The 16,213-nt window shown below is 39.9% G+C and overlaps 1 protein-coding gene across 4 annotated transcripts in view; it reads right to left on the bottom strand.

Annotated features, from left to right (window-relative positions):
• ZNF827 (zinc finger protein 827) overlaps window positions 1-16,213 on the bottom strand; it is a 253,072-nt gene that overhangs the window by 209,757 nt on the left and 27,102 nt on the right. For all 4 annotated transcript variants that reach the window (XM_020978295.2, XM_020978297.2, XM_020978296.2 and 1 more), the window contains exon 2: window positions 11,593-12,606. In XM_020978295.2, coding sequence (XP_020833954.1) covers window positions 11,593-12,606 — 1,014 coding nt within the window. The remainder of the gene's footprint in view (window positions 1-11,592; window positions 12,607-16,213) is intronic.

Below are 16,213 nucleotides of genomic sequence, written 5' to 3'. Positions count from 1 at the left end.
AAAAATTCACAGATCTTTTAAGTAATCAAGCCATTTGAAATATTCAAATCATACTTTTCTCTTTTGGGTTTGTTGAGAAATTTTATTACTAATGACTGCAAGGAAATGTTTTTACTTGGGTCTGGACCTGTGATTTCACTGATGTATGGAACTTCCAGTGTGTAAACTCTCTACACCAATGCACTATTGTTATCTGTAATTTATAGTTCTAGAGCATTCATAGGGTCATAGATAGAGAGCTGAAAGGGAACTTAGAGGTCATTAAGTACAACTCAGTCATTTTACAGATTAAGAAAATGAGCCTGGGGGATTATGTGACCTTCCCCTGCTCTTACCAGTGACAAATGGCAAATAGCAAGAGAACCTAGGTTCTCAGATTTTAAACCCAGCACTCTTTCCACTCCAAACAAGAATTTAAAATAACAAAGGGAGTATTTACAAAGTTAAAGAAACCTGATTGACCAACCTCCCACTGACCTCTTAAAGGCCTAAGTGTGTAGGCCTTTCCAGGGTTTAAGCTTTAGGAATTCCTTCTAGTTCATCTAACTGAAGCCCTACTTCCAGATCCCATCACTAAAATTGAATCAGCGGAGCTAATTTCATCTGGGCTGGATGCTAGAGCAAGGGCAAAGGTTGAAGAAGTCTGTAAGGCAAGGCTTAATCCTATCTCAGGCAGGTAGGTGGCACAGTGGATAGAGTGCTGTGCCTGGAGTCTGGAAGAATTCTCTTCCAGAGTCTAAATCCAACCTCAGATAGTTGTTACTACCTGCATGACCTTGGGCAAGTCACTTAACCTAGTTTGCCTCAGTTTCCTCATCTATAAAATGACCTGGAGAAGAAAAAGGCAAACCACTATAGTATCTCTGCCAAGAAAACCTTAAATGGAGTCATGAAGAGTCAGATACCACCAGAAACAACTGAATAAAAACAAACAACCCTCCCTATCTCAGCATTTCTAAAATCTGATTCTCCAGTCTTAGCCCCAGGCATGGGAGTTCCCAGCTCAAGGCAGGAAATTCATCCTCTTCCTAACCAACATCTACCTCTAACCTCCACAACAAGTCTTCTCACTAGGTTTCAGGACCATGTAAAGACTTCCCCTGCCTTCTGTCTGACTCTCTGGCTATGGACCTTACTTATTTTTACTTCCAAAACAATAGCAAACTATGTTATTGGCTGCCATACACAGGCTGATTTAAAAACTTATCAGGAACTACATTTTCACTTTAAAGTAAAACTCCGATGCCACGCGCCTACAGTGAAACTTCAGAGTTAAACTATAAAGATCCAGAAATAAGATACACACAACTAATATTTGTTCAGTTATACTTAGCCAGGGATCTAAGACTGGTGGAAAGGTCAGGGGATAATAAGAGAATAGATTTAGAACTGGAAGGGATGTGAGAAATCTATTCCAAATCCCTTATTTTATAGTTGAGGAAAATTAAGAGCCAAAGAATTAAGTGATTTTCCCATAGTCACACGGGTAGGAATGGCAAAACCAGGATTTGAACCTATGTCTCTGACTTCAAATCCAGCACCATGTGTACCGCCTGATGAGTGGGGAACTTGAATTCTTAGTTGAAAGGAGCATTTTGTAGCCAAATCAGAGGATCAGAGATCAAGAGCTGGAAGGGAACTTCCAAGTCACAGAGTCTCAGAGTCAGAAGAAATCTTAGCCTCCTTCTCTTTGGAACTTCCACTTGAAGACCTCTAGAGATAGGGAGTCCACTGACTGCCTAAGCAACCCATCCCACTTTTGGACAACTCTCATTGTGAGGAAGTTTTTCCTTATATTAAGCCAAGATCTCCCTCTCCATAGCTCCTGGGTCAGCCCCCTGGGGCCAATGAAAACAAATCTAATCCCACTTCCTCAATATAGCCCTTCAAAAAGTTGGATCCGGCTATCATATCTTCTCTAGGCTAGAGAGCTTCTGAACCGGGAAAGTGAAACAGTTAACTAAAGTTATCCAGTACTCCCTAAAAACATACTCTTCCATCCAGTGACACTGGCCTCCTGGCGGTTCCACGAAGGAGACACACCACATCTTGGCTCTGGGCATTCTCTCTGGCTGTCCCTCAGATCTGAAATGCCCTCCCTCATCTGTCCTGACTACTGACCTCTGTGGCTTCCTTTAAGTCACAACTAAAATCCCAGCCTTCCCCAACCCCTCTCTAGTCCAGTGCTTTCCTTCTTTCAGTTATCTCCAATTTATCCTTATATCTTACTATATATTATACATATAATATATTCCATATATTATATCCTGTGTTACATATGATGATCTTTGAGGTCAGGTTCATAGCAAGTGCTTAATAAATATTTATTGAATTTTACAGATGTGGGAAGGGGGCCCAGAGAGGTGATGTGATTTGACCTAGGTCTCAGAGATGGCTAAGTGGGAGAACCAAGATTCAAACCTATGTCCTCAACAACCAAACCCTGCTCACTATGTGATAACAACAATTCCTAGCATTTACAGAGCACTTTAAGGTTTCCAAAGTGCTTTACAAATACTATCTCAAGCCTCACACCAAGCCAAGGAGGTAGGTACTATTATACCCATTTTCCAGATGAGGTACCTGAAGCAAACAAAAGTTAAATAACCTGCCCAGAGTCACACAGCTAATATCTGAGGCTAAATTTGAACTAATGTCTTCCTGACTACAAATCCAGTGCTTTATCCACCTAGCTGCCCTCATGAGTTCCATCATTCCCATTTTCAGAATCCAGTAACTGAAGACTTATCAGTGTCAGTAATAGAAGAGGCCACTTCAGCTCTTGGATTTAAGAATACTTGCAGTGCAATGCTGCTAAAATCACAGCCATGCCCTCAGCAATGGGCTGGGTTAATACTCTTTGCCCTGGACTGCAAATTTAAGTGGCACTTAGGGAAAAAATAATTTTTTGGTGGGGAATGATAATACTCTGAAATCCTGTTGCCTTCAGGGCCCCTACTCAGTAACCTGGCATCCTGAAAAGTTTACCAGCCTTTTTTTCCCCAGAGTTCAAACTTGCCCTTAAATTTTTTTTTAATCTTCCATTTATATTCTTAAGTTTCCGCAGAATAGCAGGTTCAAAGAAAACTGAATCAATGTGTGACATTTATCTTTAGAGCAAATGGACATAATCTTCCCAACCCCATCAACTTTTAGAGGAACAGGCTGGCGGACTCTGAGAACTCAGGATCACATTAAAGTAACCTCTCCTACAAGGGGCACGGAGCTCTTGGTGGAGGACAGAGGGACGGCTGCAAAGCTACAAGGCTTCAAGCAAAATTAAACATACAATGGCCTGGCAAAATGAATCATGTTTCAGAGTCCAAATGGACTAACAATCATTTTCTTTTCTTTTTCCTGCTATGAACCTCCTTTGACCTCCAAAAGGTAAAAAGGTCATGGAGCTGCTTCTGTCTAAATGACCAAGCCCAAGGTCAGCTCACTCCCAGCTTGTCCCACACTGGCTGTAACTCTTTCAGGCTTCCTTTACATGTTTTCTGCAACATTTAAATAAATACTTCCAAAATTCTAACCCCCATGTGTCATTGCATTGGTTCCTTGTTTCTCTCTGGGTTTTGTTTTGTTTTGTTTTTTAATTGTTGCTACTTGTTTTTTAAGGGAGACATGGGAGACAAACTGATTTTCCACTGCTGGCTGCCCATCACTATCTTGAACAATCTGGAAAGGCAGAGCCAAGTTTGTAAACAAGGAAGCTGGCATACTTGGGGCCAAAGAAAGGTAGCATACCAGAGAGGAAGAATCCTGAATTTGGAGCCCAGACAGAGCAGAGTTCAAATTTCACCCCTGACATTTAACGGTGCTTTAAATGACTACAGGTAGCTGCTTTAACTACAGGCAAATCACCTGACCACTCAGAGCCTCAGTTCTCCTGTGTAAACACGGAGATAATCAAATGGCTGCTAACTACCTCATGGGATTATGAGGACCAAGTGAAAGAAGGTATATAAAGATCTTTGTAAACCTAAAATACTATATTTATTATTATTACTATTCCTAGAGATTCTGACCTAAGAAGCAATAGGTTTATTAAAACAATAATAATAACAGTAGCTAAATTTATACTGTGCTTTAGAGGTTTACAAAATGTTTTAGAAATATGGTAACAATAGTTATCATTTATATGGTGCATACTATGTGCCGTGCACTGTGCTAAGTGCTTTCCAATTATTACCTCATTTGTTCCTCACAATAACCAGGAAAAGTAGATGCTATTATTATCTCCATTTTACAGATGAGGAAACCGAGGTTAAGTATTTGCCCAGGGTCATACAGCAATATACATGTTTCAGGCTTGTTTCAAATTCTGGTTTTGGAGTTAAGAAACTTGGCATTTAAATCCTAAATCTGATACATACTAGCTATTGCGACAAAAGGCAAGTCACTGAATGCTGGGTTTTTCCCACTAAGATTAGTGCTGTTGCTGATGAGTTCTTGATCTGCACCCATGTTTTGAGAAGTTTCCACATTCAGGATTCCCTATATGGATAACATCAGAAGCCATCAGAAGCCTTCCAACTCCTTCTCTCCCCACCCCCCACCCCGGTCCCAAAAGTTGATTAAAACTATACTATTAAGTTCAATCAGACCTATACCTAAGGCTTTCCCACAGATTCTGTTTCATTTTTACCATAGTTGAAAATGGAGAAAGAAAGAAAGAGAGCAGATCCCCTACCCCACTTCTCTGATCTGCTTATGCTTACTGTGGCCCATGGCCAAAGGTGGTAGCATTTCTATTGCTACCATCTTACACCTCTGTATTATGAAGATGAGTAACTAAAAATTAAACGTGTTCTTGTCTGCATCTTTATCAGATGATGGGTCACCAAGTGGGGGAAAAGGTGGGGAGGGGAAGCTTGCTTTCACAGAAAATACCCTAAACACTCATTCTTGTTTTTTCTGGATAAATGACTGGAGGCAGTCATCAGATGGTTTGAAATCACTAAACAAATTGAAGAAAGTTTCCATTCAGGCTATGGCCATACAGACAAGGCAAAACGGAAAACTGAGGAATTTATTGTCGAGAGAAATAAGTCATCAAATAGCCTGTTTTCCCACTCCAGCAATCCTTCCTTCCAAGTTTTCTAATAAAGACTTTGCCTCAGGACCCTTACCTGCGACCAGGATAAAAAGTAACAGATGCAGGGCAAAGTAAGAGAAAGATCTCCCCACATTCTATGTTGAAGGTCTGAGATTCAAATCCTGATAGCTTATTGCTTTCTCTTTATTAACCTTAGGCATCACCTAACCTAAAGAGATCTAAGTTTCCTCATCAGAAAAATGTGAGGATAAGACAAAGATGGCCTCCAGTCCACATTTTAATAACTTTGTCAATAGAACCTTTTAATAAAAACTTGGTTTAGGATAGGGGAGTTGGAAAAGTTAGACATGAATAAGAAAAATCAGCTGTTTTGGCGCTATGGAGATCCAGCCTGAATGCTTCCTTCTCCATACTTCTAACTGGAGAATTCTTTTTTCTTAATTATATTTAATTAAATATTTTATTAAGGCTTTAACATTGAACATCAATACAGCAAACTAAATTTGGTTAGTAAGTACATCCATTTAATTTAATTCAATTCAAAGTATAAAAATATGATAACAATTTTTTAGTCACCCCCTCTAAGAATTGGAGAACTCTTGATTTTTTTTTTTGGGCCAGATGAAAATAAAAGACTGGATTCAATTTTTAAAACCAGATTTTCTATAACCTTTCACGTTAAAGTTTGCTCACATGCCTGCTGGATTGCCGGCATGGCCTGTATATATATAAATGAAAAGGACACACCCTTTGGCTATGGCAATTTCTTGTTAAAGTGAGAGAAAGAGGAAAGAAAACAGACCTGCACTTGGTGAGCCTGCTTGCGACACCTTTTTGTCATCTCAAGGCACCTGAATATTTAATAATTTTTGTTTATTCTGAGGCAGATCAGAGGTACAGTGGGTAGAACACCAGGCCTGGAGACAGGAGGACCTGGGTTCAAATGCAGCTTTAGACACTCACTAGCTGTGTGACCCGGGCAAGTCACTTAACCTCTGTTTGCTTCAATTTCCTCATCTGTAAAATGAGGATGATAATAACACCTATCTCTCAGGGTTGTTGTGAGGATCAAATGAGATGATTGTAAAGTGCTTGACACAGAGCCTGGCAAACTGTTGTTCAATCATTAGTCACGTTCAACTCTTCATGACCCCATGGACCATAATCTCTATGGGGTTTTCTTGGTAAAGGTATTGGAGTGGTTTGCTATTTCCTTCTCCAATATATTAAGACATACAGATGTTAAGTGACTTGCCCAGGGTAATACAGCTAGTAAGTGTCTAAGGCTGCATTTGAATTCAGGTCTTCCTGACTGCAGGCCTGGCACTCTATCCATTGAGCCATCTAGCTGCCTCCTTCCTGGGCTATATAAATATTAGCTATTATCATTATTATCATTATTATCATTATTATCATTATTATTATTATTATTATTATTATTATTATTATTATTATTCCCTCTGAAGTATCTTACATCATTCAAAGCTTTTAAGTAAAACTTCAGCAAAGTGAAGTTTATTATGACCAAAAGGCAGCTTCTTTGTCCAAGTCTTGTCAAAATGAATTTTAACATAAATCCTAATTGCCCAATGTATTCAGAAAATAGATAGCATGCCTCTGACAGTGACCACGGGCAAGACACCTAACTTCTCCATAGAATGCTTGCTATTCTTATGTTAGCCCTCTGAACCCCAGTTCCCATATCTGTAAAACAGGACTAGTAATAATACCTCAGATGATGGTTATGAGGCTCAAATGAGAATGGAGAATGCTTTGCAAAGTTTAAAGCAATAGATGGTATCAGCTATTAGCAGGAACACAAGTAGCAGCCATAGTGGTGACCATATTTGTGAACTGTGCATTTCTAACCACTTTTCAGTCCAACTATTGATTATTGAGAGTATGACACCAGTACATAAGAGTGATCATCTATCACAGCCAGCTAGGTGAGAAGATCCGAATTTGAATTCTGCCTCTGATACTAGCTATGTGATGCTGAGCAAATCACTTAAACCTCTATGTATCTCAGTTTCTTTGTGTGTAAACTGAGAATAAACAGCAACCCACTTCCCAGGTTTTTCTGAGGATCAAATAAGATAATATTTGTCAAGCACTTTGCAAATTGTAAAGGACCATGTAAATGCTCAGTGTTATTTTTATCATCCAAATCTACCACTTTTCTTTTTGGCTTGCCTGATTGTTTTGTATTTTTCCAGCAATAAGATCATAGATTTAGAACTGGAAGGGACCTTAAAGGCCACTGAGTCCAATCCCCTAATTTTACAGATGATGAAACTGAGGTCTGAAGAGGTTAAGTAGTCATTTGCCCACAGTCATAAAGGGAGCGCATGGTAGGTCCAGGATTCACACTCAGGGCCTGTGACTCCAACTTTAGGGCTCTTCCCACTATGCCACCACTGTATTTTGTCAGACAGCAGGCAAGACAAGGAAATGAAAGCAACTCCATTCATCTCAGATGAGGCTACCTGAGGATTAAACAAACATCATTTTGAACTGCTTCCTTAAAGACAAAAAAAGACCCCAAAAAGTCCATCCATCTATTTCTTTTCTAGCATCACTGGGATAGAACTGTGCTGATAACAACGCAGTTTTGAAAATGATTACAAGCCAGCATATGATCAAATAGTAGTTTAAGTGGAAGCTACAATAAGCATAATGAAGATGGCAGCATCGGTTAAGAAGAGTTAATTAGTCACTATTTTGAATAATCCACATGAAAGATTCTTCCAAATCAACAAAAGAAGGCTAGCCACACAAGAAGACATCTTTTGCAATGCAGAAGATGCCTATATGTTCCACTTCCTTTTCCCAAGGTTTTGTTCTCTGGAAAGGCTAGGTTGGATTGATCTAGTAAATCATTCAAGGGAAAGTTTAGTCACTGCTGTGACCTCAGGGTGGCCATATCATCTCTCTTGTGGTTTTGTTTATAAATGGCATACATTGTAAACTCGGGTTTCCATGGGAGTACATATGGAACTTAAGTGATTTTTTTTTGTCAAGAATATTCTTATTATTATTCATTGATATTATACAGGCACTATTCGTTCAAAGCTGTCTGTCTGCAAACAGACACAGACACACAGACACACACACACAGACACACAACCTACCCAGAGGCATAATTCACAACTTGGGTGTGTCACTGCTCCTACTTTGAAGCATCTATCTACCTTAGCATATTAACTGAGACTAAGGAATGGAGCTAAGTTGTTCCCAGATTCCAGTAGGTTTCTCAGACTATCGGCCACTTAATAAATGCATGATAACAGTGATAGAGATGTTTCCATTGTAAGGCTGCCATGACCCCTGACATGGTCACCTTTACCACTAATACCTACCCCAATCCTCCCAACCAAGGCTTCCCCAGAGAACAGGGTAACAGATTTATTGTGGGAAGGGCCCTTAGACGTCACCAGGATCAACCCTCTCATTTTGAAAATGAGGGAACTGAGCTATGAAGAAGTTCTAGGAATTACCCAGAATCTCAGCTAGTGTCTGAGGTGGGATTCAAAGCCAGGTCTTCCTGACTTCCACATCGATACGCCCCTCTATTAGAATGGGAGCAAGGCCTGTCTCGCTTTCCTTTTATATATATTATATATATTATGTTTATATATATTACATGTATTTGCAAATTGTAAAGGACTATGTAATGCTAAGTGTTATTTTTATCATCCAAATCTACCACTTTTCTTTTTGGCTTGCTTGATTTTTTTGTATTTTTCCCCACAATAAGATCATAGATTTAGAACTGGGAGGGACCTTAAAGGCCACCGAGTCCAATCCCCTAACATAGATGTATGGATGTATGTATGTGTGTATATATGTATATATATTCCCTGTGGTGTGTCTAGAATGTTAACCTGACCATTAAGTTAAGTATCAAATTGGACTTCATTCTTTTATGAGGTAACTACCATTCTTTACACCACGGGATCTTTTTTTGTGTCATGTACCCCTTGGTAAAGCCTGTATCAGGGTTTCTGTCCAAAACAGTTCCAGATTGACTTTTTTTTTTTTGATGAGGTAAAGAGGCCGTTCTCTGGCTCATTTCTTACTTAGCCTTAATTACTGAATGGGTGTTGCTTCAGTCAAACTGAGACCCTTTAAAGACTTTAATTTAAAAAGACCAAGGTCTCCCACTGCATCAGGCCCATCTCCAGTCATTTGATTTATATCTAGACACAAGGCCCAGATGGCTCTGGAGGAGAACCTGAGGCTGGTGACTTTGCATGGCCCTGCCTTGCTTAAATCCAATTCACTTGCAAGTCATGGCATCATCTTCCTGATGTCATGGTCCTCTTCGAGAATGAAGGACAAACAACACCAATAATATACTCCCTGCACTTAGCACAGTTCTTTCCACACAGTGCTAAATAAATGCTTTTTTTCATTCATTCCTTAACTCATGCAGCCACTGTGTATATGAATAAAGCTGGACCTCGCTTTAGGCAGAAAAGAAAGAGAAGAGGAATTCCAGAGGGGAGCAGCCATTCACTGCCACAGGCTCCCTCTCAAAATAATGTCCAGGACTAAGAGCCATTAACGTTATCAGCTTGTCCTTTGGCATGCTGTGTCTAAAACCTCAGGCCCCTTGAAGTGTGTCCCAACACACTAGACTTTCACATAAATGCACAACAAAGCCATCCATAAACACCAGATTCCCCAGAGCTGCACTGATCTACCACCAGGGGCTTACCTGTTACTATCCATCTGGTCAACAAATTCATTCCACTCATAGGAGCCCAGTCACATTAAGAGGAACAACAAAGAGGCCCTTGGGCTCCCTGTTTTTATATACTGGCAGCCTCGGAGTAGGAGAAAGGCTGGTTCTCTCATTAGGGATACTGCCAGCAGCTGATTCCTCCTTCGTGGAGAGCAGGGGTTGGGGGGGGAGGAAAACTGAACTTCCCTGCCTCCCTGACTTTGCAACACACAAGAACTTTGGGTCGGCATTCTAAGAAAGCTCCATTTAGGGATCACTCCTAAAGGTTTTTCTCTGAGTAACTGAGTAGTATGTGGGATGTTGTTCCTTGTTAAGAGTCCAAGCACAGTTGGCTTTTGATCCCCAAGTGCATTACTTCTAATTCATGCTTCTTCACACCTCTACTCAATTTATCCAATCTACCTGAAAAGGGGCCATCACCATCATCTAGACTTTTGTTATGCCATTGGACTCCAATGACTCTGGAGGAGAGAGTGAGGCTGATGACTTTGCACAGCTCTGCCTCACTTAAATCCAATTCATGCACAAGTCAAGACATCACCCTCATGATGTCACTGTTCCTCTTTGAGAACAAAGGGCCTACAACAACAATTTCCTTTTCCAGTTTAGCAGAATATTCTTGATAAAAAAAAAAAACCTAAGCTCCATATACACTCCTATGGAAACCTGAGCATTCAATTCATGCCATTTATAAACTAAAACAGAAGAGAAATATGGCCACCGTGAGGTCTCACCAGTGACTAAGTTTTCTCTTGAATTCAATAATTTCCTAGATCAAGTTAACATAGCCTTTCCAGAGAGAAAAACCTGAGTTGTGAATTTTCCATGTGGACCTCCTTTTAGGAAAGCTAGCTAGAGGGAATAGAGGGCTGGCTTTGGAATCAAGAAGAGCTGGCTTCAAGCCCTGACTCTGTCACCTACTAGCTATGTGATCATGGGCAAATCACTTAACTTCCTAATGTTCCAGGTGGCTCTCTATGAGTATAAATTACAGATGAGTTACAGAAGGTGACCATCAACATTGTTAGAAGGAGTTTTTACACTGGACTATTCTGTCCTCCAACTGATAAATCACAAGTCTGGAAAGCCAGACAGACAGAAAAAGAGAGACAGACACAGAGACAGAGAGAGACATACAGAGACAGAAAAAAAGAAAAACATACAAAGACAGAGAGACAGAGTATTTATTAACTAATAATGTAAAAAATCTAAAATTCATTTCCTTTTTCTTAAGGAATTATGTAGGAATCAAGTAAAATAGGTTCTCCTTCTGTAATGTAACAAAAAGTGGAAACATAATAGTACATACTGTGGCAAATTAGGCCAGAGCAAGCAGCTGATTATACAAAAGTCCATTTGTGATGAAGGCAGCAGGATGCAGAGTTCTCCCTTGTCCAATATTTCAAAAGCACTGGTTTTCACATGTTCAGTGATGCCATGCGCTCCCTGACAGTAATCCTTTGATCTTCCCCATTAAATATATTTTGTATGGACCTAGCCTGAACTTGGTGAGGGAAAAAAAAAATTCATTTGTTTGAAGGGGAGGAGGGTGGTATCATAGAGCTCAAAGATATTTCATTACCTATCAAATATGAAGGCTTTGTTTGACATATACGCAAAAAGCCACCATACTGTTTAAAGTGTTTTGTTTTCCTTTTTATTTATTTTTATTTTTTGTTCATACCCCAGCCTGGAAGGGAAACAATAAAATGAACGGGACCTTAGGGAAACTGACAAGCAAACCCAGATGTCTTGAGTAAGATGGCTAAAATCAAAGATTCCTTACCTGGATTGGTGGGTTTTGAAACCCTTCCCTTGGGTACAGGGAGCAACAATAACTCCAAGGACTGGGGTGGGGTTCCTTTTTCTTGTTTTTTCTCCAAAGGCTGAGGCGGCGAAGGATCTTCAGGCACCAGTGAAGACTTCTCGGCCAGTAGACTCCCAGCAGCTCTTGCAGCGACCTCTTTCAGAAGAGCTGCTGAGGAGGTCATAGAAGCCAGAGAGAGAAAAGAGCTGGCAGGGGGAGGGTGCTCCTGCCCAGGGGTCAAGCTTCTCTCACTCACTTTCTTGGATAAAGCTGCCAAAGTGGAACTGGCGGACTGGGAGCTGAACGGTGAGGGGAAGGATTCAAACCGCATTGTCTCCTCAGTCCTCGTGAGAGATTTGTCCTGGAGTACAGCGTTGGCCGCTGCTTTCAACTTGAGGATGGCGGAATCAGGCGACAAGCCGCAGGTGTTGGTGGAGTTTGGCAGCCATTTGCCTTGATTCCATATGAAGCGGTTACCAGCAATATATTGGTCATTCTGTTCTTGCTTCTCGGCCAGCTTTCTAGCAAGAACACTTAGCTGTTGGGCATGATGAGATGGTGGAGAAAAGGAGAGATTTGAGCTAAGGTTGACGGGAGACTCCACTCGGCCATTGGCGGTGACTGCAGCATCTAGCTTGAGGGAACCAGCCTCCAACAGCCTCCTCAGATTGCTGCTCAGGGGTTTGTTTGAACCAGGGGGGTCATCATCACACAAAGAAGACACACCAGGAGAAAGGTGACCTTGACACTGTAATGGGTCTCGTAGGGCCTCACTTTCCAGAGCTATCAGCTCCAAGGTATTGCTACTGGGGGTCGCACTTCCCAAGGAAGTGTCTGGGGAAGTTGATTGCTCTTGGATTCTGTCCTCGAGAGACAGTTTATAATTCTCCTGGACTTCTCCATAGGATGCTTCTGATGGGGTCTCCGAAGAGTTTCCAAACCAATGTTCTTCCTCACTAAGTTCTCCTTCTGCGTCTTCCTGTCTACTACCATCTGGAGGAATGAAGAATACCAAGTTTATTTCTAATGAGCAATACATGTCTAAAGACATTTAAAATGAATTGTTAATATACATCACAGTCTTCCCTTCCACCCAAGAACCAACTGTGATATGGGAAATTACTTTAATTAGGTGGCCAAAATCTTGAAAAGAGGTTATAACAAGAGTAAGTGCAATTTAACAGATATTTATTGAGTACTTCCTGTCAGACACTGTTCTAGGTGTTAGGTGATTGCAATGGCACAAAAATCTACTGACTATCCTCTGGCTCTACTCACGATATGCTTGACTATAGACAAAGGCTCCCTTCTCTGGTCACCATTTCCCCAAATGTGTTGTTTTCTCCCATTAGAATATAAGCTCTTTGAGGGAAGACTTTTGTATTTCCAGGGCCTAGAATTGTGCTTGTCACGCAGCAGCCATTTAATTAATAAAAGCTTTTCCTTCCTTCCTTTCTCTTTTCCTTCCTTTCCTCCCTCTCTCCCTCCCTCCTTCTTTTCTTCCTTCCTCCCTTCTTTCCTTTCTACTTTCCTTCCTTGCCTCCCTCCTTTCTTACTTCCCTCCTTCCTTCCTTCTACCTTTCCCTTTCTCCTACCTTTCTTTCTCCCTCCCTTTCTTCCTTCCATTCATAACCATAAAACCATCTCTACCTCTTAGGGAGTTTACATTTTTTCTGGGAAGATACAACACATATACCAAGTAATTTCAAGTGGGAAAGAATACTAAGGAGGGAGTGAGGTTAAGGAGAGGGGAGGAAGGATATCAGGAAAGGATTCACGTAGAAGGTAGCACCTAAACTGAGCCTTAAGTGGAACCAGGGATTTTACAAGGTAGAGCAAAGGAAGGTGTGCATTCCAGGAATGGGAGATAGCCTCTTCAAAGATGCATATCAAGTTCAGGGGATAGCTAGTAGTCCAGTTTAGCTGGAATATAGTGCCTAAAAAGGAAAAATAGGAAATGAATCTGGAAAGGTACACAGTTGACTCCATCATATGCATTTATTCCAAGGAAGTCAAAGCCAGAAAAATCCCACATAACATAAAAATATTATCAGCAATTTTTGTGATAGCCACAAGTTAAGGGTTGAATAAATGGTGGTATATTAATGTAGCTAATTAGTATTGCACTATGAGAAATTATGTATGTGAGAAGTTAAAGAAAAACTTGGGAAGGGTTATATGAACTGATGCAGAGTAAAGAAGGAAGAACCATAATATTACAGATAATGACTAAAATAATGTGAATGAAAACAATAGTGAAATGCAGTTGAACTAAGATTAAAGACAATGACCATTATTGACTTGGAACACTTCATTACTCTGGGTTGGAAAGCGGGGTGCCAGATTTTGTATATGTGGTTGCTGCATTAGTAAATTTTGCTTAAGTCCTTTTCTTTGTGACAAGGGAGGATTATATGAGGTGAAAGAAGAGGGAAATTCTGGGACACAAAAAAGGTCACAAATAAAACTTTAAAGAAAATAATAAAGACAATGCGTAAAACCAAAGGGTTGTTAGTTTCTTTACATAAATTATAGTTTTCCACTTCATTTTTTTCCTTTTTTTTGTTCTCCACTTGAAAAAGAAAAGTGGGCCCCAGCTTGTGGAATGTCTCAGCCATGCTGAGGAGTATTTTCTCCCAGAGTGCAATAATAAGCCACTCAAGATTTCTGAATAGGGAAGTAGCTAGACCTGAGTCTTAGGAACAGCAAGTATTCAGTAATCCAGAATAGTCAATGTTTAAAGCATTTTAATATCCCACTATAATTTTCAATCTGTCAATGCCCTTTTAGAATAAATTTAAATGGAAAGTAGATTGTTTCAGGAGAAAGAAGAAACTGGCAAAGAAATAAATGAATGATAACAGAGTTATTGCATAGAAAGAGCTTTTGGTAAATCATGATATGTTATATAAATATCAGCTATGATGTTGGCAACGATGAAGACCATTTGCTAAAAGGAAGAATGATGCTTTTAGTTTTATTTCAATATTAAAGATGCAGCCCATAGTGGGAATAGCCCTGACAGTCAGAAGACCTAGTTTCAAGTCCCAGTTCAGCTACTTAGTGACCTCATATGGTGTCAGACAAGTCAGAGGATCATAAGATTGAGAGCTGGGAAGAACTTTGAAGATCATCTAGTCCATTCCCCCTTGTCTCATGGAGGAAGAACCTGAGACAAGCCTAAAAAAGGCTGAGTGATTTGGTCAAGTCCCATTGTCAATGAACCTCAGCTGCTCATGTGTGGAATGAGGATACCACCCCCCACCTCCACCACACACATACACACACACACACACACACACACACACACACACCCCAGATCTATCATACATGCTTCACAATATTGTTGTAAGGACATGACAGAACATGTATCAAAGTTCTCTGAAAATTACACAATGCTATGCAAATGTAAAGAAATTGTATTGTTATGATTATTCAGGGAATCACATAAAGTCAGAGCTGGAAGGGTCCTTAGAAACAAAATGTTAGCCTTGGAAGGAACCTTAGAAATAGAATGTTAGAGCTGGAAGACAAACCTTAAAACATACAATGTTAGTATATAAAATTCCAGGGCTGGATCTCACCTTGGCACCTAGATTTCAGAGCTAAAAAGGATTTAGCTTAACTCCAGGGAGAGGAAATACAAGCCATAAATTGCTTCAAGTAACTTGGCAAATAACACCTGCAAAGTTATTCATGTTAATTTTCTTATGGTCTCCAAAACTGACACTTAATCCACTTAACCTTTCTGTGCCTCAGTCTCCTCATCTGTAAAATGAGGATATTGGATCTGATGGTCTCTACAATCCTTTCCACTTCTAAATCTATGAGCCTATATATAAATGTTATAGAAAGCTATAAGTTGCTGCCCATTTATGGCACAAAACTTCTCTTCAGTTATTTTCAGATCCACTCAATCCTCCATTGGGCCCTATTTGCTGTATAACATGATGTTTCTTTTTCAAATAGCTAGGATTAGTAACGCATGAGCTACAAACTAATGCATTGATCTCCCATGCTATTTAGAGAAGAAATATGACAAATTCTTTCACTAGGCTAAAGTTCTACAACTATTCCCTGAGATCCCTTATTAAGTCATAAAAGAAATGTAAAATATCAAATGGAATTGGGGGGTAGTCAAATAGAATTACATTTTCTGTTTTAAAAAAATCCTAGGTTCTTCTGATTTACCACAAATTCTCATTTTTTTCTACTTGATTTCAATATATTTACTGCTTTCTGAAATCTGTGGCTGCCCTGCTCGTCTTCACGATGCTTTCTCAGAAAGAGTGCTCTTACTGAAAAGGAGTCAAGAAGAATTAAAAAAAAAACAGTGGCTAATTTTATATTACTTCGAAGATACCTTTCCTGATTTTGGATGGAATCTCTCATCCTTTGGGAGAATCATAGAGACTGATTCTATAAATAGCTAGAGAAAAACGCAACATGACTGTACTTGGTAGGAATGCTTGGGTGTTTATTGAGAAATACTGGTTGTGTCCATTAGAAGACATTATCAATACTATCAAACATAATGGTATTGAGACAGCATGGCATCTGCACTGAGTCTTTTCTCTAGCCCTAATACTTTTCAATTAAG

The sequence above is a fragment of the Phascolarctos cinereus genome, unplaced genomic scaffold, assembly GCF_003287225.1.
Source record: "Phascolarctos cinereus isolate Bilbo 61053 unplaced genomic scaffold, phaCin_HiC Scaffold_9;HRSCAF=440, whole genome shotgun sequence".
In the NCBI taxonomy this organism is placed as follows: Eukaryota; Metazoa; Chordata; class Mammalia; order Diprotodontia; family Phascolarctidae; genus Phascolarctos; species Phascolarctos cinereus.
This window is presented reverse-complemented; position numbering and strand designations above follow the sequence as displayed.